The 27,032-nt window shown below is 45.6% G+C and overlaps 2 protein-coding genes across 3 annotated transcripts in view; one reads left to right on the top strand and one right to left on the bottom strand.

Moving 5' to 3' along the window:
* The window catches only part of Shc4 (SHC adaptor protein 4), a 91,631-nt gene that overhangs the window by 27,405 nt on the left and 37,194 nt on the right, over positions 1-27,032 (top strand). For both annotated transcript variants that reach the window (XM_041678942.1, XM_041678943.1), the window contains exons 2-4: positions 1,697-1,767; positions 19,049-19,112; positions 20,516-20,635. In XM_041678942.1, the coding sequence (XP_041534876.1) occupies positions 1,697-1,767; positions 19,049-19,112; positions 20,516-20,635 (255 nt within the window). The remainder of the gene's footprint in view (positions 1-1,696; positions 1,768-19,048; positions 19,113-20,515; positions 20,636-27,032) is intronic.
* Eid1 (EP300 interacting inhibitor of differentiation 1) lies at positions 24,505-26,100 on the bottom strand. Its single transcript, XM_041678944.1, has one exon. It carries the CDS (start codon positions 26,008-26,010, stop codon positions 25,534-25,536), a length of 477 nt encoding a protein of 158 aa, XP_041534878.1. The 5' UTR covers positions 26,011-26,100; the 3' UTR covers positions 24,505-25,533.

Raw genomic sequence — 27,032 nt, 5'->3', positions numbered from 1 at the left:
GGAGGAGTACGGCTAGCAGGGTCTGGCTGAGAAGTTCTCCTCCACACCAGATTTATGGTGGTATCTGAACATCAGCCAGTTTGGGGATGAGACATCTATAAAACCCACTCAGAAATATTACAAAAAGGATCTGGGGAGTGCCCCCTCCTTTTCCCATGACCCAGGACCGGCAAAACAGGAAGTGCCTCATTTGTGAGGCCCTGGGAGCCCTTTCATTCACACCCCTTGGCACTCTCCAGAGTCACTGCTGCTCTGCTGAGAGGATCTTACAGCCTCACCTGCAGAGATGCTTAGAAAACTGTCACTGTATCCCTCCCCTTGTCCCTTCCTCTGCTTTGTCCTCTCGGGGACACTGAATTCAATTTTCAGCTGTCAGCCTGTTACTTCCTGGCTTCCCAACTGGCGTCTTGCAATCAATGGGCACCAAAGCAATTCATAACCTCTCTTTCCTGTCCCCGTGGTCCTGTTGATGGCACTCCAGGTTCCTCTGTGCCCGGGCGGGAAGCAGCTGAGTCATCTTTGACTCACTCTTCTGCTCTCGGAGCAAATTAACTGCTGAATCCGGCGGTGCGGCTTTCCATGATGTCATTCCAATCCTCCTCCTTGCTGCTATCCCTCTTCCGAGTGGGCTAGCATCACTTCCCTCTCTCAGGGAGCCTCCTGCTGCAGACTCTGTGGCTACCCACATTCACACTAACTTAAACCTCTTTAACAGCATTCCCGATTCAGCTCCCCTGCTGTTATGTTGAACATGAACAGTTTTGGTTTTAGAAGTCACAACACCTTTTCCAGTGTTCCATGTTCAATCAAGCTAAACTTAACCAAGGACTATTTTAGGGGGTGATGATTGTCATTATTATTTCTTTTGAGCTACAGTGATCTTACAAAGGATGACAAGACCTTATTTTTATAATTTATTTATTTTATGTGCATTGGTATTTTGTGTGCATACATGTCTGTGTGAAGGTGTCAGATCCCCTGGAGCTGGAGTTATACACACAGGGGTGCCATGGGGGTGCTGGGAATTGAACCTGGGATCTCTGTAAGGGCACTTAGTGCTCCTAACTGCTGAGCCATCTCTCCAGCCTAGATAAGACCTTCTTAATGTTACTGAATTCTGGGTTTTTGCGCATTTAAATGCTTGTTCCAGCACTTAGGAGATCAGGAAGTCCTATGTTACTTGTCTCCTATTTATTTGTACTTCCTCTGACATCTGGGCAGTTATGCCTACTAAGCCTTGTTCTTAAAGCTTTCCATAGGTGAAATAATTAGCTCTTCTAACACTTCCAATTTTATTTTCATTACGTCAAGGACAAAACCAAGGTAGAAAAGTCAGGTCAGTAGCTGGAGCTTTAACATGAAGGTGGGGCAAAGCCAGTGTGTGAAACTGTAGCTCACACAAGTGAAGACCTCAGATCTACACTCCCCACCTCTGAGCCCAAAGGCATCCTACTTCCCCGGCATTCCCAGAACCTGAGTTTGTGTTTACTTTGTAGTTAACTAATGTTTTATAGCCAAGGGGACATGTGTGTGCATTGGTGGTCGGAAATATTGACGCAGGTGATGGGCGCACATGTAGCTGCCATCAGGAGCCAACTGTGGGCACTGCCCAGGAAGTCACTGTGCAGCCTTGAGATGGAGTTTTGGTATCTGCATCCTCCTACTTCACAACTTTCTTTCTTTTTTTTTTTCCTAGTACATGGGCTGCATCGAAGTGCTACAATCAATGAGATCACTGGATTTTGGAATGAGAACCCAAGTTACAAGGTAAGGGCTTGAAACTGAAGGGGCTCTAATAGTTTAAAGTCACTGTAGTTTCTCCTGTGGGTCTCTTATGAAGTTTTCAAGTAATCCATGTGACTAGAAGGGAGAACTGGCCCATCAACCTTGCACGACTGGCTTGATCTCATTGCACAAAAGCTTCAGACCTGTATGGAAAAGCATTAGTGTTACGTATGAAGACTTACAAGGTGATTGGTGGTTCAGTCTACAGAAGTAACTGTTTTCTAGGTACCAAAGTGCTTAAAAGTATGCCTAGAAATAAGATATGAAGAGTCTCCAGCACATTAAAGAGATTACTCAAAATAAGACCAAACAAGAACTTTCAGCATCATAAAGGCCAGGTTACTACTGTTCATTCAGTCTTTGACACAAGAACCCGTCTGGGTCGTCCACCATTTTGTATAATGAAATGGGTGGACCTCTACCCAGAATTGCCCCATGTAGCTTAATGCAAGAAACTATAGCCCTTGTAATGCAGGGCTCAAGTCGGGAGCATCAGTACAAGGCATGCCTCCTTAGAGTCAGCTCTAGGACAAGGAAGGAAAGAGAGCTAAGTGACACCAGCAGCTGAGGAAGCTGTGACAGGAAGGAGGATGAGCTGAGAGAGGAATGGCTTAATTGCAGATGGTTGGGAATGAAGATGGGGGCATCTGCTATGCAGGTGCCAAGTGTGCCTCTGAGCTGTGGCAAGCTCCCATCTGGATCTATGACTGTGAGCCACCTGCTTAAAGGTGGATGCTCTCATTATGGAGAGAGAATAACCTTTCCTGGGGCTCCTCTCATGCCCTCCTAGACATAGAAGTGCTCTGCTAGCCAGAAGCTTAAGAAGATCTTCTGCCCCTCAAAGAGACCTGCAGTGTACAAGGAAGTGTTCACTCTTGTGCTGTGGTTTTGAAAACCTTATCTCAAAATGTTCTTAGGTTATTTAGAGCAAACTAGGTTTGGGATGTAATAAAGTGAAGCCATAAATTCCCAGGGTTCCAGGAAGTGCACTCTAGGGTCTGCTGACTCGGAGTCTGCCTCATGAAGCGTTCCGTTCTGCCTTTCCAAATTTCTCCTCACCAATCGCTGGCATTCCTTTTAGGACCTTGCTTAGTAGGCATAACGCACAAATGTCAGAGAAAGCAAAAATAAATGGGGGACAAATAACACAGGATTGTCCAATTTCTTAAAGGTTGTAACAGGCACATAAATGCACAAAACCACAGAATTTAGCAGCATCAAGATCTTACCATCTCTTGTGAGATGTCAAACCAATGACATACAATTGTGTTTGTGAGACCGACCTCGGTCCTTGGACCGTAGAAGAGGCTTCGTGGATATTTACTGATTAGATCTGTCTTCCTACCTGGCTTCAGATTCCGTGTCTGGAGGTGGTCACAACATTTCTCCTCTTTGATACCCTACTTCTCACATCCTTACACCCTTTTCCTCTAAAGGACATGAATTCTAGACTACTTTCCATCCTGTTAGCCTATTCAGGCTTCATTTCAATGATTCTGCATCCGAGCAACCCCTTCTGTAATCCTCCCTACGGATGCCAGGAAGTGGGTTGACCCTAGGTGCCTTGGATGGGTGCATAGGACAGATGAGTCCTAATTATTCTGACCTGGGTGCTATAGTTTGACTGTGCCCCTGTTCATACAAATAAACTTATTTGGCGGTGTGGTCACGTTAAGATACAATACCTTTTGGAAGAGATTAAGTGACAGAGACAGAGCTCTTCTTGTGAGTAGAATTAGTGCCCTTTTCGAAGAGGTCCAGGGAGCTGCTGGCCCCTGCTTCCACATGAAGATACAGAAAGGGCTCTCTGCTATGAAAGAAGGAGACTTTGCCAGACACTGAGCCTGCTGGCATTTTCATCGTGGGCTTGCCAGCTTCCAGGACTACAAGAGATAAATGATTTTCTTCGTTTTAATATTTGCTATAGAAGCAGGAGCCCTAGACTGATATAGCAAGAACTTATTTTCTGTGGCTCCATCTGTTCACACACAGACCCATCCATTCTTTCACTGAGTCTTTATAGAGGCCCCGAAACTGCTTAAGCAGTATGGGTCCTGTATGAAAGACAAAGGTCTGCCCTTCGGAACTTGACATCTGAGGGAGGACACAGAGTATTAAAGGGAAGTAACTAGACAGAGTGTTTGCAGGTAACCACTGGTACTATTGCTCTAACAATAATGTTCTATAAGCAGAGCGCTTCCAAACTTTATCGTTTCTTAATCACACAAACACTGAATAGTTATTAGAACATCAAGAAACACACGAAAGGAAAGACTGCTTGTAATCCCATCCAGAGATGATATCCATTACCATTTTGTGTTCAGAATATCTTTCCAGCCTTTACCTCTACACAGGAGATGACAAATTATAAACAATATTCTATAATATCTCTACCACAATGAACACTTTCCTAGCACTCCCAATTTTTTTTTATTGTGGTTAAATATACAAAACAGAGTTACCATTTTAACCATCGACTACGTTCAGGAAGTATATCTTGATTCACCCTACTGTATAAGCATCACCAGCATCCACCCCCAGAAGGCTTTCTTCTCCCCAGAATAGCATCCTGTACCCATGAAACACTAGCGCCCCACTCTCTTTCCTTCTACCCCCACAGTCTCTGCCAACCCCCCTTCTGCTCTCCGTCTTTGTTGTTCTGACTGGAGAAAATAGTTTAGATGTTTGAAAAGTTTCTGATTTGTTTTGCTGGTGTGCTCTGACCAGTGTAACTTATGCTCTTACTAGCCATACATTACTTTAAAAAATATGTTCTAAGGGTTGGCTACTGCTTGTTCTAATATGTATAAGACCCTGAGTTTAATTCCCAGAACGATTCTCCCTGTCCAAGAATAAAATAAAATAAAATAAAAAACCAAACAGCCAATCAACCAATCAAAACAAAAATGAAAAAGAAAGAAGGAAACTACTGACACCCTCATCAACAACAAAAACTTCATTATGACAGCACTGGGGAGGCAAGCCAGTCTCTGTGAGTGTGAGATTAGCCTGGTCTATATAGTGAGACCTGTGTAAAAAAAAATTGTTTAAAAATTATTTTTAGGGGCTGGAGAGATGGCTCAGAGGTTAAGAGCATTGCCTGCTCTTCCAAAGGTCCTGAGTTCAATTCCCAGCAACCACATAGTGGCTCACAACCATCTGTAATGGGGTCTGGTGCCCTCTTCTGGCCTGTAGGCATACACACAGACAGAATATTGTATACATAATAAATAAATATTAAAAAATATTTTTATTCCAGTTGGTGGTGGCACATGTCTTTAATCCTAGCACTTGGGAGGCAGAGGCAGGTGGCTAGCCTGATCTTCAAATTGAGATCCAGGACAGCCTGGGCTACACAGGGAATCCTTGTCTCAATAAACAAAAATATAAAACAGAACAAAAAGATTTTACTTCTTTTTCCTTCAAGAAGTCATATATTGCTGAAAGTAATGGTAATTTTTTGAGACTTTTCTCTGAAAATGCAGATCTTCTACAAACACTTGGATGTTAGTAGACAGTAATAGGTTCTCCCTGTGTGCTATTTGGACAGGAACATTTTATCTGAGTCCAGGATTGTTCCTTTATCCCCCCATCGCATGGACACTAGGGCCAGCATAGCCAATCAGGTGGCCATCTTTGAAGTCCCATCAAGCCCCTGAGCAGACTGTTCATTCCTCCCACGTGACCAGAATGAAAAACTTGCCCACCTTCTCTGTAGCACCCACTTCCCACCTTGGTTCCCGAATGCTCACTCCTCTCCTTTAGTTTTGTCTTTGTTTCACTGCTGGGCACCATGTGTATCTGGTACCGGCGGAGACCAGACGAAGGGGTCAGATGCCCTGGGACCGGAGTTACAGAGAGCTGTGAACCACCATATGGGAGCTGAGAATCAAACTGGTGTCCGTGAAAGAGCAGCCATTGTGCTGAGCCACCGAGCCATCTCCCCATCCCCTCCCTCATAATTCTTATCCCAGCTTCTAGCCCTGAAGCTGGCCAGATCTCAGTTGTTGGCAAGAGAGGATTTGTGTGAAAGGGCAGGGAAGCAGGCGCTTCCTGCTAGTACAGAGAAATAAGATTCTTAAGGAAGCAAAGACACAGTCACATTTGTCTTCAAAATGTCTGGAAAACAGAAACAAGCAGAAGAGAGAAGGGGGACGTAAACAGCAAGTGGCCCATGTGTGACCATTTGTTCTCTTCCATACAAATGTCCTCCCCCTGAAGGAAAGTGTGCTGACCAATCCAGATAGCACCCAGGCCCAGAGTCAGGGCTATGAGTTGGCTCACTCCAACATCCACCAATGGATGAACTATTGGAGCATGTGAAGGGGACGAGACAAGCCTACAGACCCAAAACGGCAGGATCTCCACGGCACAGACAGCAACAGGATACCCGCAAGGAGGCCTACTGAGAGCCCAGTATCGGTGGTGTAGTAGAAGCCAGAGGCCTTGAACCAGACCAACAACTTGTGGCCATGAACACTCGCAAGTGGACACGAATGGACTATGTCTCAACAGGCTACACTACAACCTCCATGACAAGATTCTTCTTCTTCTTCTTCTTCTTCTTCTTCTTCTTCTTCTTCTTTTTTATTTTGTTTTGTTTTGTTTCTTTGTATTGTTTGGTTATTCTTTTAAATTTGGTTTTGAGTGGGAGGTGGTTGCAAGGGCAGAGGGCAGAATCCGAGGAGGAGGGAAGATGAGTAGGATTGGAACACGTGTTGTGAAATCCACAGTCAATAAAAGTTAAGAAAAGATTAGAGAGAAATGCCCTCCCCACGATTTTAAAACCCAAGTTAAGTAAAAGACCTCAGTTTGCCTTAAATCAAGAAACACAGATAAACCAGAAATAAAGCCACTAATCCATGAAGCCTCACTTCCTTCCCTGAATTAACTCTCCACAGAGTGACAGGAGATCCAATCTTCTCTCTCCTTAGGGTGCCTCGTTATCCAGGTCTAGGTGGGAACCTGCCTGGCGGTGAAGGAGGAACAGATGTACCAGGGTTAACCCAGGGGACAGCCGGTGGGCAAGGCTTGGTTTTCAGCCTGAAGATCAGAACTTGATTATTTTGAGCTTCATGGAAATTCCAGAGGCCGTGTGTCCTAGTTACTGTTCCATAGCTGTGAAGAGACACCATGACCAAGGCAACTTATAAAAGGAAGCATTTAACTGGGAGCTTGCTTAGAGTTTCAAAGAGTGAGTCCAAGTCCATGGGCAGCATGACAGGGAGCTAAAGAATGAACTGGAAGGAGCAGTAGCTGAGGGCTCTTATCTTATCCCCAAGTTATCCCACAGAAAGAGTGAGACCGGGCCTGGCATGAGCTTCTGAAACTTCAAAGTCAACCCTCAGTGACACCTCCTCCAACAAGGCCACACCTTCCCATCCTTCCCAAACAGTTTCACCAACTAGGGACCAAGCATTCAAATATATGAGCCCATAGGGGTCCTTCTCTTTCAAACCACCGTACCAAATCTGGCTCATTACCATGGTACATGGTAACTCCAAAGTGCAGGGCCTCTAGCCCCTCTCTCGCTGCCCTGCCCTCTCCCAGTGTGTAACAGGGTAACACCCTGCGTTTATAACTCGTATTTGAGAATGAAACCAGCTATGTTAAGCCAAGAGCACAGGATCATTCTACTGTGGGGCTCCAGCAGCTGGGAAGTAGTAACTTGCAGTGAAGGACATCAGTTTCACGGGTTCTCATGGAGAGAGAGAATCGGGGATGAGTGTTCCCTTTGGAGGTCTTGGCTTAAGATTCATTTTCTCTAGCTGGTAGCAGCAAGCTGCACGTGAGGTTTTATCTGCTCTATCCTACTCCACAAGGGGCAGGCTGTTTAGGGATTTGGGGTACTAAGTAAGGAAACAGGGATTATAACTCAGAAGGAACTGTCAACACATTCATTTCCTGTTCTCCCTATTGTCGGTACATGGTAGGAGTGGAAACCGAATTTGGTGACCCTTCAGCTCTTTTCCTCCAAGGGAGAAAAATTCTAAGGGACAAATCTTAGGAAAATGTTAAAAGCCAGATGTGACAGAGCATCATAAGAGGGCTTGTTAGGAACAGAATGTTGGAACATGTCCCTGCAAGTTTTGTCTCAGGAGTTTGCATGCCTAAGGTCCCAGGTGACACCCGTGTTACTAGTCCAGGTACCACACTTTGAGACTCAGATGCAAGGGATGCCTGCCTAGTCTGGGGTTTGAAAACTGTGTGTCACATAGCAAGCTCTGATTTTGGAACAGGTGGCTCTTAGAAAATCATAAAATCTTGGGGAGTTTTTGCTTCTGTTTGTAGGACAGGAAGACGGGCATAGTGGGAATACAGGAATAGTGAGTTCTCATTCTTCAACATTGTACATAGACAGAGAAATTAGTGATATGGTTCTTTTAGGGACATATGCTAAGAGGCCTCTAGATTTCATTAGACATGAATTGCATACAGAGAAAAACCTCACTTTGATCAACAGAGGGCTTGTGGACAAAGGAAACACAAGCCAGTTAGCGCCAGAATGACAGACTTTTCCATTGTCTGTTGCTGTTCCTCTCAGAAAAGCTGAGCCTTGCCTATCAGGACAAATACATGTCCCTAGTCCCCTTTAATGATGTATCATTGAGCTAACCACGAGAGCTGTGCAGGAGCTGTGCATTTTGTGGATAGCTGCACCATAATAGGGCCTTTCAATTTATTATGATTCATTCTTGAAAATTATGTCTTCACTGCTGTGGGAGCATGAATTCTTAGGAAGGAAAGAAGACAGCATTGGGTGAGGGTATTTGCAAATATGAGCCTTGCAACTGCAGCTCTTTGCTGGGTCTCAGGTAGACTGAGAATTTTGTAGGGGTGCTCTTGAAGCCATCCCTTGACACACTGAGGGAACAGGTCTCTGCAAAGGGAGGGGGAGAATGAGCGTCACCACAGACTCTACGGACAGTTCTGGGACTTGCTTAGCCCTTCAGTGTTGAATTGAAGCAAAGTGACTAGGCATTGTCCAATACCTGCTGTCTCTGAGGAAGGGACAAATGTGTGTGTGAGAGGACATCTTAGGGCAAGGCCATATCTGTGAAAGGAACTTAGTTGTGAAGCATCAGTAGTAAGTGTTCCAGCACTGGACGGAACTGGTATATCCATCCTGAAGGGGGGCTGTCTTAGCATCAGTGCTCTTGCTGTGTAAAGATGTGTGTGTGAGAGGACATCTTAGGGCAAGGCCATATCTGTGAAAGGAACTTAGTTGTGAAGCATCAGCAGTAAGTGTTCCAGCACTGGACGGAACTGGTATATCCATCCTGAAGGGGGGCTGTCTTAGCATCAGTGCTCTTGCTGTGATAAAAGGCACCCAAGAGCAACCCAAGGGAGGAAAAATTTATTTGCCTTACAGGTGCAAGTTACAGTCCAACATTTTAAAGAGGTCGGGCATCTAGTCACATCACATCTACAGTCAATGGCAAAAAGGGAAGAAATACTTGCTTGGTAGCTTACTCTACCCTTATATAGATCAGGGCCCAGTCCGTGAAGTGGTGCCACACACAATGGTCTTGGTCTTCCGATATCAATTAACAATCAAAACAGACCCCACAGACATGCCCCCAGACCAGCTTGGTCATCACTTAATTGAGACTCTCTTTCCACGTGACTCACTAAGCATCTCAGGGTCTCTGGTTATTTAGGAAGATAAGAGTTGTGCCTTGTCTCGGTGTCACAGACATGCTGAAATTACATTAGATCCTGAATGTATTGTTGTGATGCTGTGCCCCAAATAGTCTGCTAGGTGCCATGGGGTACCTAAAGGAAAGCAGATACATGATCTATCTTTAAAGAGACTTGTATGATTTATTACAATTTTACAGTGGGTAGAATTTGCCATATACCACCCCCACAGTTACTTAGGAGAATTCTTGATATTGAATATTGTACTTGATATTCAGTATGGTTAGATCCAGGTCTTAAGGCAGGTAGCCATAAAAATAATAAGAAAATAATGCCATTTATTGGCCGGGTGATGGTGGTGCATGCCTTTAATACCAGCACTCGGGAGGCAGAGGCAGGCAGATCTCTGGGAGTTCAAGGCCAGCCTGGTCTACAAGAGCTAGTTCCGGGACGGGCACCAAAGCTACAGAGAAACCCTGTCTCGAAAAAACAAAAAATAAATAAATAAGCCATTTATTGAGACACTATTGACTTCTGCTTTATATATTTAAGACTTTGAAACACAGTGTCTTAGCCACTGTTCTATGGCTGTGAAGAGACACCATGACCAAGGCAACTCTTATGAAAGAAAACATTTAACTGGGGACAGGCTTACACTTTCAGAGGCTTAGTGTGGTACTGAAGAAGAAGCTGAGAGCTATATCCTGATGCACAGGCAAAGACAGAGAGAGACTCTGGGTTTGGCATGGATGTTTGAATCCTGAAAGCCCACCCCTAACCTCACATTTCCTCCAACCAGCCCACACCCCCTAATCCTTCTAATTCTTTCAAATAGTGCCACTCCCTGGTGACTAAGGATTCAAATCTATGAGCCCCTCGCTTTAGTTCCTTTTAGCATTTACTATAATTTTATGTTTCTATTTTATTCCTGGGTCCTCATGAACCTTACACTGTAGTATCATGTATGTGGTAGAGCCTGACACTAAAGCCCTCATCCCCACAAAATGGTCTCCTTCTCTATCATTCCACAAAGAAGAACCAGAATGGAAATGGAGAGATGAATCAGTGGTTAAGAGCACTTGTTTCTCTTGGAGAGGACCTGGGTTTGGGTCCCAGCACCCACATGGTGGCTTACAACCATCCAGCTCCAGTTCCAAGGAATCCAACACTCTCTTCTGACCTTTGTGAGCTAAATTTGACCTCTGCCTGAGTTTTATCTTGTCAGCCTGTTAGTGTGCTTTGGGTACTTTTAACTAGTTATAAAGAAAGCAAAAGAAAAGTATTCTGTGTTGTGTAGAAGGTAAATTTAAATGTCAGTGTCCATGAGTGCTATTGGCATTACAACCATGCATGTTGGTTTCCATGTTATTTGTGCCTTTATACTCTTTATTTATTGCTTATGGCTACTTTTAAAGCCATAGTAGCAGAATTGTGACAGTCTTATGGGTTGAGAAGCCTAAAATATTTATTATTTGTACCTTTTCAGAAAAGCTTTGTAGACTACTGCCCTTGAATGCTGTTCAACTAAGGCTCTGTTGGAAGGACTTGGGAAAGAGTTAAAACTTGTAGTCCCATCATTGAGGAACGGAGGCAGGAGCATTAGGAATTCAAGTTCATCCCCAACTGCAGTTTGAGAGCAGCCTTGGTTGCATAAGACCCTGTCTCAAATACAAAGAATCAAATGAAAACCTCCCAGGCCCTAAGGCCCATCCTGAACTAATTTAATCAGAACGCCTGGAGGTGAGATTTGATCTGCCCTGTGTGGCAACACTTTCTGGTGTTTCCGCTCTGTGCAGTCACAGCGAGGAATTGGGCTCAGTGCCTGCAGGCATTTGGAGGGGCAGGTGGAGGCCTGTCTGCAGGTCACCTTCATCACCAGTGTGTAGAAGGGTCGTGAGACCAAAGAGGTTCAGACCTAAAATAAAATCCCTCTCCCTGAGCAGGCTGGGAAGAGACAGAGGGAGAATCAAGCCAAATATTATATTCTAGCATATATCATGATTGAGTCAAAAACAGGTTTTTTCCACAATTGACTCTCATTAAATGCACAGGCAGGACAGCCCTCCCTGCTCCAGCAGGAACCCTGATTCCTTCATAGCCACAGATGTAGCCCTCTGGGCAAAGGACAGCCCTCCCTGCTCCAGCAGGTACCCTGATTCCTTCATATCCACAGATGCAGCCCTCTGGGCAAAGGACAGCCCTCCCTGCTCCAGCAGGAACCCTGATTCCTTCTTATCCACAGATGCAGCCCTCAGGGCAAAGGACAGCCCTCCCTGCTCCAGCAGGTACCCTGATTCCTTCATATCCACAGATGCAGCCCTCTGGGCAAAGGACAGCCCTCCCTGCTCCAGCAGGAACCCTGATTCCTTCATATCCACAGATGCAGCCCTCTGGGCAAAGGACAGCCCTCCCTGCTTCAGCAGGACAGCCCTCCCTGCTCCAGCAGGTACCCTGATTCCTTCATATCCACAGATGCAGCCCTCTGGGCAAAGGACAGCCCTCCCTGCTCCAGCAGGAACCCTGATTCCTTCATATCCACAAATGCAGCCCTCCCTGCTCCAGCAGGTACCTGATTCCTTCATAGCCACAGATGCAGCCCTCCCTGCTCCAGCAGGTATCTGATTCCTTCATATCCACAGATGCAGCCCTCCCTGCTCTAGCAGGTATCTGATTCCTTCATATCCACAGATGCAGCCCTCTGGGCAAAGCTGTAGAGCAGAACCAGTCACCCTGTGCAGTGTGGCCAAGGGAAGGTCTCATCCTGTGCAATCCTCACCATGAGTTGTGTGCCTTGAAGTCTCTTGCACAGCTGGCTAAGCTGCAGGTTGCTAGGTCTTAGCTCAGATGTGCAAAGTTAGTATCTCTAGGAATAGCTTCGAACATCTATACTTGAACCAGCTCCTAGTGGGCTAAGACCCTCTCAGTTCAGGCACGCTTACATAATGATGATTGATGTATTCTTGGCAGATGTGCAGGTCAGGGTTGCTCTCCCACTATTTAACATTGTGGACAGTTAATGACTCCACTCGGGATTACATATGTACACGTAGAAACGACGGAGGATCCCATACAATGTCTATGGCAGCTATGCCAACCTTGCTTTGGGAGGGCTCATTCTTTAAAAGAAAAGACTTAACAGAAGCTATGCCCATTTTTTTGTTTCCCATCAGTTGCTGTCTCTAAATATCTCTATGGTAAACTGTCCATAGCAGGATTAAACGGGGCTAAATCTTCCTTCTTTCAAGATAGGCCTAATTTTTAGAAAAGCATGCTCGTCGTTTAAATGAATTGGGGTAAATAAAGTGGCTGATTGAATTAGCTGACCTTGCCTTTTCAAAATAAGCTCTTGTCTCCCTCCCTTTCTGCAGAGCTAGGGATCAAACCAGTGCCTCCTACCTGCGTGGCCAGTACTCTAACCCTGACACACCTGGAGCTCAGGAAACAGGATGTCGACAGTCAGACAGCAGATCAGTAAAGCCTTTTACTCCAAACAAAGATTCATAATATTTTATGTAAAGCAAAGTTTTTTTTAAAGGAAGCCCAGCATATCCCAAAGTAAAAGAAAGCTGTTCTGAATTGACAGATTTGTTGTTATTGTTTGAACCAATTCTACTTCTTTATTGCCATTTTCACAAGGTTTAATCATTGACAAACCCCGTGAGCCATCAGTTTGTGGCTGTAGGTGTTCGAATATTGAACCATATGAATCCCTTACAAGAAATCACGGTGAAGGGCTCCCAGACATCAATCCCGTCTGTTGGTTTGAGAGACTTGGGGAAACGCGATACTTAGGAGAGAATGGTTTTCCAGCGGGTTCTAGTGTGATTCATGGGTCTACATTTGCATCCGAGCCAAAAGAGAAGGCCAGGGTAGACAGAGCAACCCATGTACAGCGAGCTGGGTTAGGTTGCAAAAGCACTTCGGAGTCAGATGTTAGGCATAATTCAAGTGGGCAGAGGAGGGCGATAAGTCGGTGCGAGGGTAAATGCTGGGCCCACTGAAAGGCTTTATCCTGCTCTGGGTCCCCAGAGGCCAGCTTCTAAAGCGAAAGGATATATTTGAAGCGCTGGGTGTACCTTCCTCGGGTGCTGGCGATGCCCCCTTGATAAGGGCACAAAGGCAGTGTGAAGCCTTCCACAGTTCCGCTGTCTGTGGGCCCTGACTGCATTCATTGTGTTCTCACTGCCGTGAAGGCCGTCTCGGTTCTCCAGCGTCCTGTCTGCGGGCTTTCACAGCCCGGCTTTCATGTCTCAAGCTGAACAGAACTGAACACACAGGTCACCAAGTCTTGCGGTTCCGTAGGAAAAGATTTCACGTTTCCCCAGGATGGTCCCAGCAACCTAAGGAGACAGGGATGTGGAGCGTGTCTGGTCATTGTCTGAAGGCAGTCCTAGGCTGTAGGGGAGCCAGTCCTTGTTTCAGGGTTCCTGTGGAGATGATAAGTCAGGCAATGCTCCTGCGAAGTACAGGCAATTTTATTTGGCTTGAGTATTCTTGACAATCATCTGGAAAGGCTCTCGCTATGGTTGAAAATTGAGTCTTATGTTTGTCTAGATAAAACCGAGGTGGGGGGCAGACATAATCTCTCTCTGCTGGGGGCGGTAAAGAACCTTAAACGAATCCTACTAGGTCCTTTACCTGGGGTTCCCCCTGCCCCTGCCCCCCAGACTTAGCTCTTCAGTAAACAGGAAAACCAGAAAACAATTTCATTTGACAGAGAGTTGGCTCTGTGGCGCCTCCCCATGAGACAGGCTGCAGAGTCCAGGACAGTGCTACTGTCTTCCAAACTTGAAGGGGGCGGGAGGTGGGGGGTGGGAGGTCGGCCCTCCAACTGCAAGGCAACATGGCTTCCAGAGGAGGACAGCTGTTTAAGGGACAAAGATATAGGGAAAAAACAAAATCTAACGTAAGTCCTGCGGTGGGCAGAGTCCGGAAAGAAAGGTGGTTTTGTTTGGATGATTAGTTTGGACTTCGTGGAGATAGGCAAAATTTCTTTTTCTGTCTTCTGGCGTGGGCGGGGTTTTGCAGTCTCAACAGTAAAGCTTCAGCCACATTCTCACTCCCTTACATCAGCCCACGCTCCCTTTCCCTCTCACGTGGAGAATCAATAAACAAAGTGGCCACTGTTGGTGCTGTGCTCAGAGGCAGGCTCCCTCTCTGCACCCCCTTCCCCCGCAGCCCCCAGCTCCTAAAGGCCTGTGCGGGAAAAGCCGGCTGGGTGGGCAGGCGGGCCGAAGACAGCCTGGCACTCTGGGCCCTGGAAGCCATCCTTTCCTGTCACCCCTACCTTTCTAGTCAGTGCCTTGGGCTTGGGGTGTGGCTGAGGCTGCCAAAGTCACTGAGAGTCACACTCATCCTTGGCCATATTACAGTGAATTTCTTGGTCTCTGTCTCAGGGACAGAAAAGATCTTTGTGGGAAAAGAAAAAAAAAAGCAACAAAATGCAGCAAATGCAGACGCCTTTGTCTCCCATGACTGGGATTCTGGGTTAGTTAGCACACATAGCAAGCAAAGAAAGCAGAAATGTGAAAGGTTATTTGGAAGCAGTTTCTTGAATGTTTTCTGGGAGGCCAGGGTGGGACACTGTTCTTTTAAATTTAAATAAAGTTTGTACAATAAGTCTTCTTTGGGAGAGATAGCCCATGGTTGATTTGGAGTTTCAAATCCGTGTCTCTCTCTCTCTCTCTCTCTCTCTCTCTCTCTCTCTCTCTCTGTGTGTGTGTGTGTGTGAGAGAGAGAGAGAGAGAGAGAGAGAGACAGTCCATAGCCCAGCTCGCTTTGAACTTTCAGCAATTCTCCTGCCTTTGCCCCACGAGTACTGAAACTGTAGGTGTGTGCCATCACACACATCCACAAATAAGTATTTTTGAAAGCAAGTTCACAGGCACAAAGGTACAGGCTCTCCTCATTCTTTTGAGGACAGCTATAGTCAGAGACCTTCACATTCTAAGAAGACACAGGAAGCTTACTTGGCCTAAGTTGCATGAGGGTACCCTGCACGAGCCTATTTGCCAGGGCTGGGAGGAAGCAAGTCAACCTGCCAAGCCTGTACCAGGTAGACGGCTGCCACTTTTTATCCCTTAGCAGCATATAGTGGCCTCGCTGCTGTGAAGGGCTGGCCAGAGTGCAGACCCGGCTCTCCGGTGCAGGTGTGTGTGTGTGTGTGTAAGCAAGGAAGAGCACACATCGCTCTAGTCCCAGAGCTGAAGGATCCTTCCCTTTCTTCCCTGCCCAGTGTGGGTCTGGATTTGCTTCCTGTCTCTGGCATTATTTGCTTCCCTATTAGAAGATAGTTAAACTTGGATTCGTTCAAGTTTAGATTCCTCTTTACAAAATGGAGTCAAATACTTGCCTTGGAATGGTATCGGGGAGAATGAAGTACACACACAGAGGCCAGACCAGAAAGTGACTAACAAAGCAACCCTGGCCAAGGGAGCCAGTTTGTTAGTTCTGGCATGCTGGAGAGCCAGGAACTCAGGGCTAGCCTGACCTATACAATAAAATCTTGTCTCAAAAAACAACAACAGAAGCCAAACAAAACAAATAACAACCACCAAAAATAGTTTTAAAAGATTGTTTATCTGCTAGGTGGTGGTGGCACACATCTTTAATTCCAGCACCTTGGAGGCAGAGGCAGGAGGACAAACCTCAGAGAGTTTTTGGCCAGTCTGGTCTATGAAGTCAGTTCCAGTACAACCAGGATGGTTTCACAGAGAAACTCTGTCTTAAAAAAGTCTAAAAAAAGAAAAAAAAAAAGCCCCCAAACGATTGTTTATCTAATCAACTTCAGATAGAGATAAAACATTATTTATATTGTTTATGCCTAACTACAATAGAGTCAGAAACAAGAAATAATCCAAAACTAGAGAGATGGCCAAAAACACTTGCTGCTTTTTCAAAAGATCATGATTTAATTCCCAGCACCCACACGGTGGCTCACAATGGCCTGAAACTCCAGTTCCAGAGAATCTGATGTCTTCTTGCTTCTTAGCTCTGTGGACTTCTGCACATATATGGTATACATACACACACTCAGGCACACACATACCCATAAAAATTAAAATCAGTAATAAACACTTAAAAGAAAGAGAAATACTAAACAGTAAGTCACAAATGCCGTAAATAACTCAAGTTAGTGTTTATACGCTTGTTTGCTTTTTGGAGACCATGTTGCTATGTAGCCCAGGCTGGCTGTGAATTCCCAGCCTCTCTCAGGGACCAAGTGCTGGGCCCACAGGCTGGAAGCACAACCACACGACCCCATCAGCACTTTCTGTAGTGTTGTCTGGACAGGATGAGTGTAGCCAGAGCGTCACGTTTGAACATTGACCCTTTCCCCTCTGCTTCATATGACTCTCCCCCAGGACTTCCGTAGTCTGAATACCTGACATCCCAAATCACAGCGCTTAGCTTTTGCATTTTATCTATCCCTTGGTTGTGGGTCAGTATTTTTACTCTAAAATTAAAGAATTTCTGTTACATACACAGTATTCAGGCATTTCAGCTCACATTCTCGCCCATCAAACTCTTATATTTGTTATTCTAAAAGGTTTTACACTTCCATTGATTGATTGATTGATTGATTGTGTATGTGTGTGTGGGTGGGCATGCATTCCACGGTGCACTTGTGGAGGTCAGAGGACAACCTATAGGGGTCAGTTCTCTACTTCTACCATGTGGGTCCCAGGTGACAAACTCAGCCTCAAGGCTTGGCAGTAAATGCCTTTATTAATGGAATCACCTCACAGGCCCAGTATTTGCCAAATTTTACCAAATTACTCCTTAGAATAATTGATAGGTCCCTAACAATGGATAAATACATTTGAACTAGAATTTCCCATTTTTTTTCTAAAAACCTATTTTGTATTTTTTTCTTCTTTTTCCCTAATTTAAGTGAGCATGAGATATCGTAGTTTTTTTTTAATTTTCAGTTTTAAAAGTATGATGCATATTAACCTTTTCCCATTTTGTTTTCATTTGTTATTTGAGACAGTGTCTTGATCTGTAGCTCAGGCTGGCCTAGAACTGAAGCCCTTCTTTTCCGTCTCCTGAGTGCTAGGATGTGAACCCACCATAGTGGAAGCACAGGGTACTGTATAAAAGGGGTGACTTCTACCACTAATTAGCAGTTATTGTAGGTGGCAGCATCAACATCCATCACCATTCCTACTATTTTTTTCAAACTGCTTGCCTGGCACTCCCAATGGCTGCCAGGAAGCAGACAGTCTTCCAATTCTTAAAATACTCTATTGAATTCTCTCAATACAGCAAGGAACCTAGGTGAGTTATTTTGGCAATCCCAGAGGTCAACGTGGATCAATTGCAAGCATCTCACCAATTCAAATAATCATTTAGGTGACTAAAATATCCAACACACAACCAAGCAAGAAAGCCCAAACATCTGCATCATCCTTCAGTCAGTTCCAGAAAACAAAGGTTGGACTACCGGAGGAACAATAAATATGGCCTCCCAAGAGAAAACGGACCCAAAGAGCAGTCCTTTCCCCTGCTGAGTACCACAAGCAGTCACGTGAAAGAAGATGATAATGCCTCAGAAGAAAGTTTTATTTATTCAGAGAAAACCAGAGATTCTGAGCCACAACATTTTATGTAGAAATGATGCCCAGAATCTTTGGAAATTGTGCTCACTTCTGCAATGTAAGTTAGAACACAGAGCTCCAACCTGTAGTAACTGACTTTTCAGAAGCATGTCTGCAAGCCTTTGTTTGCTCTGATGGCTTCTCCCTTTGGACCATCATAAACCATATTATAAAGCTACAATACAGCATTGTGTGTATGTACAGATGCAATTTGTTAATTTTAACAACGATCTTTTCCCTTTGCATTGTGAACAGGCTGGGTGTTCCACTTAGAGAAGGAAACCTGGTTGGTTATGAATGCTCTTCCCTGGACCAGACGCTTCTCATTATAACCACCCTTCTGGGGAGCTGGTGCCTGCTCCTTCACTGCCTCCATTAACCAGCTACTCTTATTTATTAATAGTGCTGCCTGTTCCTCAGGAAGTGCAGTATACAGTAAGGTCAGAAAATAAGCAAAGGAGAAAACTTGAAATTGATTTTTTTTTCTTGCTCTGTGGAATTACACGAGAGTTCAATGGCTTGCAGCCGTAGCTGAGTCAATATGGCTCCATTTGAGACCACCTTGAAGTTCAATGCTTTTCCTATCCCTCATAAACTTCCTCTACTGTCAGATTCATTCATATTTAATTGTGCTTTGTGGTGACATAGTATGACCTTTATGCACCATGGTGAGGATTTTGCTCAGGGTGGAATTGTGATTTATTCCAAGAAAACAGTTTGCCCTTGCTTGTTAAAAATCAGCATCACCGTAAAAGAAATCTGAAAATCCAAAGGGAGGGGAAAGACCAATAAAGCGAGTCATAGGACTCCTAGTAAGACAATTTTTCGGTATTAGAGCGCTGCTGAGACTTCCTGGGTTTGAGCTGCAGAAAAAGTAAGTGCAGTGCCTTACAGCGTGGGGCTGAGCTAAAATCATATGGCAGCTACCCGTTACCCTTTCTGAACCTGCTCTTGAATGCTGCTCTTGATGACTTACAGACCACAGGTGGAATGCTAAGACTTTCTATGGTTTCTGTCTTTAGGGAAGCAATAAGCCGCCTGTGTGATGCTGTCCCTGGGGTCCATGGAGCCATGAAAAAGCGAAAGGTGAATATTTCCATGAGCTTCTTGTTTTATGTCGCCTTAATTATGGCAAAATGGTATAAAAGTGGTCCTTGTATTCCTGGACTTCTTTAATTTTTTTGTGGTCCCCTTTTTTGTCTGAGAATTTTATGTATGTGTGTGCATGTTTGAATGTGGTGTGGATGTGTGTACATGTATGCTTGTGCTTGTGGCAGCTCGTCTCCCTCCGCCTGCATTGTTTGTTTGTTTATTTGTTTGTTTTCTTGTTTTGGAGACAGGGTCTGTTACTGGCCTTGGACTTGCCAAGTAGGCTAAGCTAGCTGGCCACTGGGCTCAAAGAATCTGTCTCTGTCTCCACTGTAGAGATTACAGGCATGCATGTCCTCCTCCTCCTCCTCCTCCTCCTCCTCCTCTTCTTCTTCCTTCTCTCTCTCTCTCTCTCTCTCTCTCTCTCTCCGAATGCATGTCTTCTGAGGGTGGAAGCTGGGACCTTGGCTGAGCTAGACAGCTGGGGAGATCCCCAGCATGAGAGTTTCCACGACCCCAGCTCTAGAGGTGGAGGGATAGAACCAACTCCTGAAAGTCTTTCTTTTACCTTCACATATGTGCTGTGACATGCACATGCCAACATTCATAAACACACTTTGGTACACATAAACTGATAATAATAAATAAAAAATAAAAATTGCCTAGCATACATGATTTCTGAAAACAGTTAGTAACGGTGACAGCCTATTTGCATACTAATGAGGATGTGCGTATCAGTTGCCATATAAAGAGTTCAATTTTGGCAGCATATTTGATAATGCAGACTACAGAACATCTGATACAATCTTCAGATTTAATGGACATTCTATTTTGTGACGGAAGTGACTGAGAATGACACTTCATACAAATATGTGGCCCTGATTGGCAGAAGTGTGTCTAGGACCATTTCAGAAATTCCTTGAAGTTTTGACCTAATCTCAAGCCAAAATTCCCTCAATGGTATTTTATGAAACTCAAGTGAGTGATTCAAACAACAACTTTTCCTTACTAATCCAGTATTGGAATATAGTGCAACACAAGGATAAAATAATTTGATACCGATATGCTAAGGAACGACAGCTGGAAAATAAGGTGTCTTCTTCTCTTCTGTAGACAAACCACTATTTTTCCTAAGAGCAGAGACTGTAAGTACGGTGAAGTACCGCGATGTCCATAACATGACATCGTCTCTGATCTGTGTCGAGATGTCTCAGGCAGCATGCCCTGGCGCTGCTCATCTGACACACACACACTCTCATACTCACGTGTCCTATGAAGAGCCAAGGCTTTGGTGAAGTCCTACCACACAGCCATTCCGGCTCATTTGGTTTATAGAAAATGAAACAGAGAGGAGGCGGTGCTCATCCATAACTTACAACGATGCTTTGCTATTTTCAAAGGCTCCCGTTAAGTCCCTGTCAACAGTTCTTGGCAAAAGCAACCTTCAGTTTTCAGGAATGAATATAAAACTGACCGTGTCGACATGCAGCCTCGTACTGATGAACCTTGACAACCAACAGGTAAGGTAACCAATGGTTATAGTTTGGCATATTATTTTTTTCCTGGAAGTCTGTGGTTAGTAAGAGAATAAGGTGTCAGAGTGTGCTTACAATTTAATAAGCTACAAAGAGAAAAATTCCCCAAGATTTCTGCACTCAGTAATTAGAGTTCCTAACAGTGTTACTCTTCCTGTGGAGTTTAACTGCCTACAAAACCACTTACTGCCCCTCACTGGTTCTGTATAAGGAACCAAAGATAGAGGACACAGCTAATATTGTTTGCCAGTTACTATCCCTGATGTGGTTATTGGACTGAGGTCAGATGAAGGACAAAGAGCAAAGGTGCTATTGGGGTTAGCATGGGGTTAATGTGCTATAGAATTTTCTCCAGGCAAGGCGGACTAGACAACACTTACCTTCTCTCCTCATAAGGTGCCACTGACAAATCGTACAGTTCCCCAAAGTTTACCCCGGGGAACTAAGGAAGTTGGCTCACTTATGAAGCTTAGGTGAAGGGTTACAGGCAGGAGCATGGATGGCCTTGAAACAGTCACACTGAGAACTCTGCACCCAGTATGGATGGTGACACTCCCGTGGCTGTGTGGATAGAGCCCGGACCCAAGTCCTTCCCACCTTATGGAGTCCTAGCCCCTCTCTGAGAACACGTGCAATTAGGGCAGAATTGCATTCAATTAGTTGGGAAGAGTTGTTGGATACTCTGGATACTTTACAGAGGGTCCTGTACCGTCCCTGTCCTTCTTTCTTGCGAGAGAATGTCAAGTTTTTTTGACTGATCTTTCACAAATGGGTGCACTGGATTCTTGAAGATGGAGGCAGTTTGGCTCAGAGAAGAGCCCCCAACAAAAGCAGCTAACTGAAATGTGTGAGGGAAGTGTTACCGTCCAGGCCTTTTAGCTGAGCGCTCTCTAAGATGTAACAACGTGGACATCATTTGCCTCTCATGATCTGGAATGCTAAGGTTGCCTGGGTTTCCTGCAAAGGTTACTCACTAGAGAACCACTCTGCTGCAACACATATAAAAGAGGCACAGACACTGGGCTAAACATGCGTGGAAACTACCGTGAAAGCTGCTCAAGCCAGGTGATTTATTATACATTTTGGAGCCTGATCTTGCTCTGTGTCTAATATACAGTAACCGAGGCTGTTCCTTTGTGGAGTACTGTTTACCAAGGACCCATGGATGGCTTATTGGTGATCTCTGGGTCACAGTACCTATTTACAAGGCTCCTTGCATCATTTGAATGCTGTTATAAGGTCATTAAGTGAGGTAACGTATGCAAATCACTTAGCACAATGCTGGCAATGTGGTGCCCGATATTGTTTACTCGTTCTTTCTGCAAGGCCTTTTCAGGTACATTCCTAGCACTCAGGAAGCCAAAAGCATAATATGCAAAATCGTCAACAACTTCACTGTTGCTTTTTTCTGATGATGAAATGTACAGCTCACTTAGTAGTATAAAATAGCTCAGAGGACACTATTAACTATGAAACAATGCAATAGTCCTGATTGGTGGGTGTTGCTTATCTGTCCAAGTGTAGGTGACACCATAGTGAGCACAGTGCTGCATAGTCTGGAGGGGCAAAGGTGGAAGATGCAACCCAAGTGAAATTTCATCCATTCATCCATTCTGACCTCAGGGTATTTGCATGTGTAAACTGCTGTACTGGTTTTACTTGCATATGGTACCATGGGACTCATTGTGTTTAGAGTTGACGTCTCATTGAACTACACCAATTACTTACTGTTTTTATTTTTTTTTTTTATTTTTTATTTTTTTTATTTTTTTGGTTTTTCGAGACAGGGTTTCTCTGTGGTTTTGGAGCCTGTCCTGGAACTAGCTCTTGTAGACCAGGCTGGTCTCGAACTCACAGAGATCCGCCTGCCTCTGCCTCCCGAGTGCTGGGATTAAAGGCGTGCGCCACCACCGCCCGGCTACTTACTGTTTTTAAAAGGCAAAGCTGGACATATCCTGGTGACAGCCTCATGTGCAGAATCTAATAATCGGTTTTTGTTTGTTTGGGTTTTTGTTTGCTTTTGAGACAGTCTCTCTATGGTAGTTCTGGAACTTGCTATGTAGACCAGGCTAGCCTTGAACTCAGAGATCCTGTCTCTCCCTTCTGAGTGTGGGGATTAAAGGTGCATGCCACCACCTCTGGCTAATAATTGTTTTTGAATGACCCTTTCCAAGGGAAAACTAAAGAGAATTGGGGGGTGTCAACAATGGGGTTGTGGTGCACACGGTGGTGAGGCTGCCCAGCCTGTCTCTTCTCTCCACTATTCTTCTTTAGCCATGGCAGTTAGAGGTGTGTTGTATGACTTTTCCTGGAGAGATATCAACAAACACCTGTTTGCGCCAGGTAAGGCACTGATGGCAGACCCATCAGTTCCATGCAAACCTAGCTCAGTGAGCAGTGAGTTTATCGGGTGAGGGGTTACTTAAAAGTGCATGGATGACCTCAAAGGCAGCTGCTCAGGGAAAAAATAAAGACCCATCCAGCGTGGATGAGGACTCACAAAAGCTGCTTCTCTGGGGCTCTCTGCACAACTAGCCTAGCTGGGCTGTTTAGAGACTCCTCTGCCCATTGTTACTGCTTGCACAGTCAGTCATGTGCAGGGGCCTCTGGAATCACGCAAGTTTTAAATCTTGAGATTTGTTTCATATATACCAGGAAAAGAACAGTTGAAATGTTGAAGGGATGAAGTCAGTGGAGGAGTCCCCATGGATATAGCATGAGCAAATGACTAGTTAACTGCTGAGAGGTCATGAAATTTAAGAGAATACGGGCTGGTGAGATAGGCTACCAAGCCTGATTACCAGTTTGATTCCCAGGCACGCATGGTGAGAAGAGAGAACCAACTCCTAAGGCTATCCTTTGACCTCTGCTTGCTACGGCAGGTGCCCTCCCCACATATGCACAAATACCAAATGCATGGCTCCTTCTACCTTTCAAGATATACTTTGGTCCCCACTTAGATACGTTCAACTTTGTGGACACTGTCATTACTTTTCCAGGGGAGGTGTGAGCAATTTACCCCAAACAGACACCAATAAATCAAATAGATGATTCCCCCAAGGTCAACTAGTCACTCAGTGAATTTATTGGGTGAGTAAAGACAGGTGGGGGTTACTGTGTTTATAGCTGCACTACAGAAGGTCGTATCCTGAGTGGCAACCCCCCAAATGTCAGTTCAACAGAGTCCCATGTTGGGTAGCTTCCCCCTTCCATGTATTTCAGCACCTATTGCAACCACATGCAACTGGGGCTGAATCACGGGTAGGTGCTATGCAGGAGAAGGAGGGCGGACTAGAACCTCAGGACTAACTACAACCCTTGGGGCAGTTATTCCCCTCCCTCCACCACATGGGCTCCTGATCTCAAACTCGGGGCATCAGGCTTGGCTGTATGGCAGAAAGTGCCATTGCCCACTGAGCCATCTCATCAGCCCAGCCTCCCAAACAAAATGAATGTAAAACAAATAAACAAAAAAACCTCATGAAACCCTTACAGTTAACCTACTGTCTTATATTGCCATCACAGCACAGGAACACTCAGGACTTTTTTAATTCATCATAAAAGATGTGCTAATATATTCATTGTTCTTGGCAAGACCTTTGGTGCAATCACCACTCAAGGACTTCAGCATCTTCTCCAAACAACCCACAGCATAGAGCGGTTTCCCTTGGCTGGTCAATTCTTTCAGAAAATTCTTCAGTTTACTTAACCTTAACTTCTCAGAATCCATTTGTCAGGTAATTGAAAACGGTTCGTTTACACTGTAAGCACTGGCTGTTTCAATCTTAAGATGCATGCAATGTAAAGGAATTTTGTATAAAGTTATGTATGCAAAGTTATTAGACAAAACAAAATACACGTAACAGGAAAATTTATTATCGCCAATGCTGGTGCATAAGGACTAACAAGCATAATTAGAAGGAGGGAGAGAAAGAGAGGGAGAGAATATGAGTATCAGGTACCCAGGTGGACTTCTGGGCAGGTTGAAAACTTTCAAAGTTTGACAGCATAATAGCTCACAAAATCTTTTATAGGTACGGGTAGGATTTCCTTGTTCCTGACAATTTTCACAAACAGTTCTCACAATATGAAGTGCAGCTACAGTCTTACCGTCTGTCAAGGTAAAAACACAGCAAGCAAAATGTCCCTAGTATAAAAGGGTATTACAAAGTTTTTCTTTGGGCTTTCCCACACATTTTAATGCAAGGACTTAAAACTTTAAAAAGACATCTTGGTTGTTTTTTTTAACTTTAAAAATCATCACAATGGATTTTTTCCCCCAAATTACAGATCACAGTAGCTTTATAAATCATAAAGATACAAGTGCAGTCAAAATTCCAGTAGCTTCTGTAACACATTTTAAGATAACAGTACACATGATAACACGTCTACACTTATACACGCATAACAACTTTGCTTATCCTTTGGGGTTGAATACTCAATCTTAAATCTCAAATTCAGCTTTTGATATCTGATTTACATAAACCACAAAATAGAATTTGGAAAGTTTTCTCAACAGGCTTTCAGTTCGAATCAAAGTTATCTTGTGGATGTATTTTTTCCTTATTCTTTCATTAGATTCTTGTATTGGCAGTCACGATTTTCTCTTGCAAAACCATCTTTACAAGCTTAACACGAGAAAGTTCTCCGACGCAAGGAAAATCATCTCGTTCAACAGTCTGAGCCAGAGCTTTTTGCTGAGCCCCTTCTTCCTTGATTCTCCTTTTCCACAACTGCACGGTCACTCACTGTCTTGTCTTCTACTCCGAGAAACAAAAACCGTTATTTTTTTGCGTGTGCACAAAACTATTTGGAATGAACCCAAAAATAGCAGAATGTTGAATCTCTCCCTCTCAGGTAGTTTCCTCCTCTCTCGTCAGCATTTACTCTCGATCAATGATCTCATCACAGCCGAGCTCTTCGGTCAGTCGATTGACAACCATCAGCGAAAACAGCTCTTCGATAAAAGCTAGCTGGTCAAAAGGGCTCTTCTCGCACCGCGCCTGAAAGCCGCCATCCAGGGCATCGCCGGCGCGCGCCGTTCTCAGGAACACCTTGTTGGCTTCCTCCAGCGCGACAGACACCCTGTGCATCGCGCCGCTCCAGCGCTCCTCCTCCGGGAACTCGTAGTCGTCCTCCCAGTCATCAAACTCGTCGCCCTCCAGGTCTGCGCCAGCCTCGGGGAACAGGCCACGCTGGGCGCGGGCGGACGGCGCGGCCTCCTCCTCCATGGGGCCCTCCTCTGCGGCCGGCCCGCGGGCCCCGCGGCCTACCTCCAGGTCGCCCTCGCCGGGCAGCTCGTCCATCTGCAGGTCGTTGCTCTCTTCGTACAGCTCGCAAAGCTCTGCCATCTCCGCCATGGTGGATGCTACTTAACGCAGCCAGGCAAAAAAAGCTTCCACGGAGACGGACGCGCGAACGGGCGTGGTGCGCGTGCGCAGGCAAGTGGGCGGGCGCGGCACGCGAGCGCGCGAGCAGGCGTGGCACGCGTGCGCAGAGGACGGGGACCGGCGTGGTACGCGAGCGGGGGTGCGTGCGTGCGTGCGCAGGCGAGTGGGCATGCGTGACGCGAGTGCGGGGCGCGGGGCACGCGCGCAGACGAGTAGGCGGGCGTGGTCCGCGCGCGTGCGCAGGCGAGTGGGTGGCCTGGCGCGCGGTGGGCGTGGTGCGCGTGCACGAGCTCTATTTCTACCCCCCACTCCCTCAACCCCCTCTCCGATCCCCCCAGGGTCTGGGTGGGCTCCGGAGGTCGCTGCTGGGTCTGGACCTTCCGCCTGCAGACCCGCTCCAAGTTCCTTGATTACTGCTTGCTTTTGCCGCACTTCCCGAGTCCCTGCAAGCCGGAAAGCACCGGGTTTCTGGGACAGACAGCCGCCTCTCCCCAATCTCCTTGCCTCCCTAGCATCCCCTGTTAGTCATCTACCTCCCTGCCTCCCCAGCATCCCCTGTCAGTCATCCTTCCCCCTGCTACAACAGCATCCCCTGTCAGTCATCCTTCCCCCTGCTACAACAGCATCCCCTGTCAGTCATCCTTCTCTCTGCCACAACAGCATCCCCTGTCAGTCATCCTTCTCTCTGCCACAACAGCATCCCCTGTCAGTCATCCTTCTCTCTGCCACAACAGCATCCCCTGTCAGTCATCCTTCCCCCTGCTACAACAGCATCCCCTGTCAGTCATCCTTCCCCCTGCTACAACAGCATCCCTTGTCAGTCATCCTTCTCCCTGCCTCTCCAGCATCCCCTGTCAGTCATCCTCTCTGCCTCAACAGCAACCCCAGTAACCAGGGTGTCCACTACTGCTCATCATTTCAAAGCCACCTAGCCAGCATGACTGAGTTGTGTGAAAATTCAACTTTCCATTTTTTTCTTCTAAATATACTGA

This window comes from Microtus oregoni, unplaced genomic scaffold (assembly GCF_018167655.1).
Source record: "Microtus oregoni isolate MIOR12 unplaced genomic scaffold, Mior012 000031F_ref0000149, whole genome shotgun sequence".
NCBI classification, from domain to species: domain Eukaryota; kingdom Metazoa; phylum Chordata; class Mammalia; order Rodentia; family Cricetidae; genus Microtus; species Microtus oregoni.
Note: the sequence above shows the minus strand (reverse complement) of the source record. Positions and strands in the feature narration are given on the sequence as shown.

What these genes read in the sequence shown, in the direction of transcription:
- Eid1 (XM_041678944.1), bottom strand. Translation starts at nt 26,010, where the DNA reads ATGGCGGAGATGGCAGAGCTTTGCGAGCTGTACGAAGAGAGCAACGAC.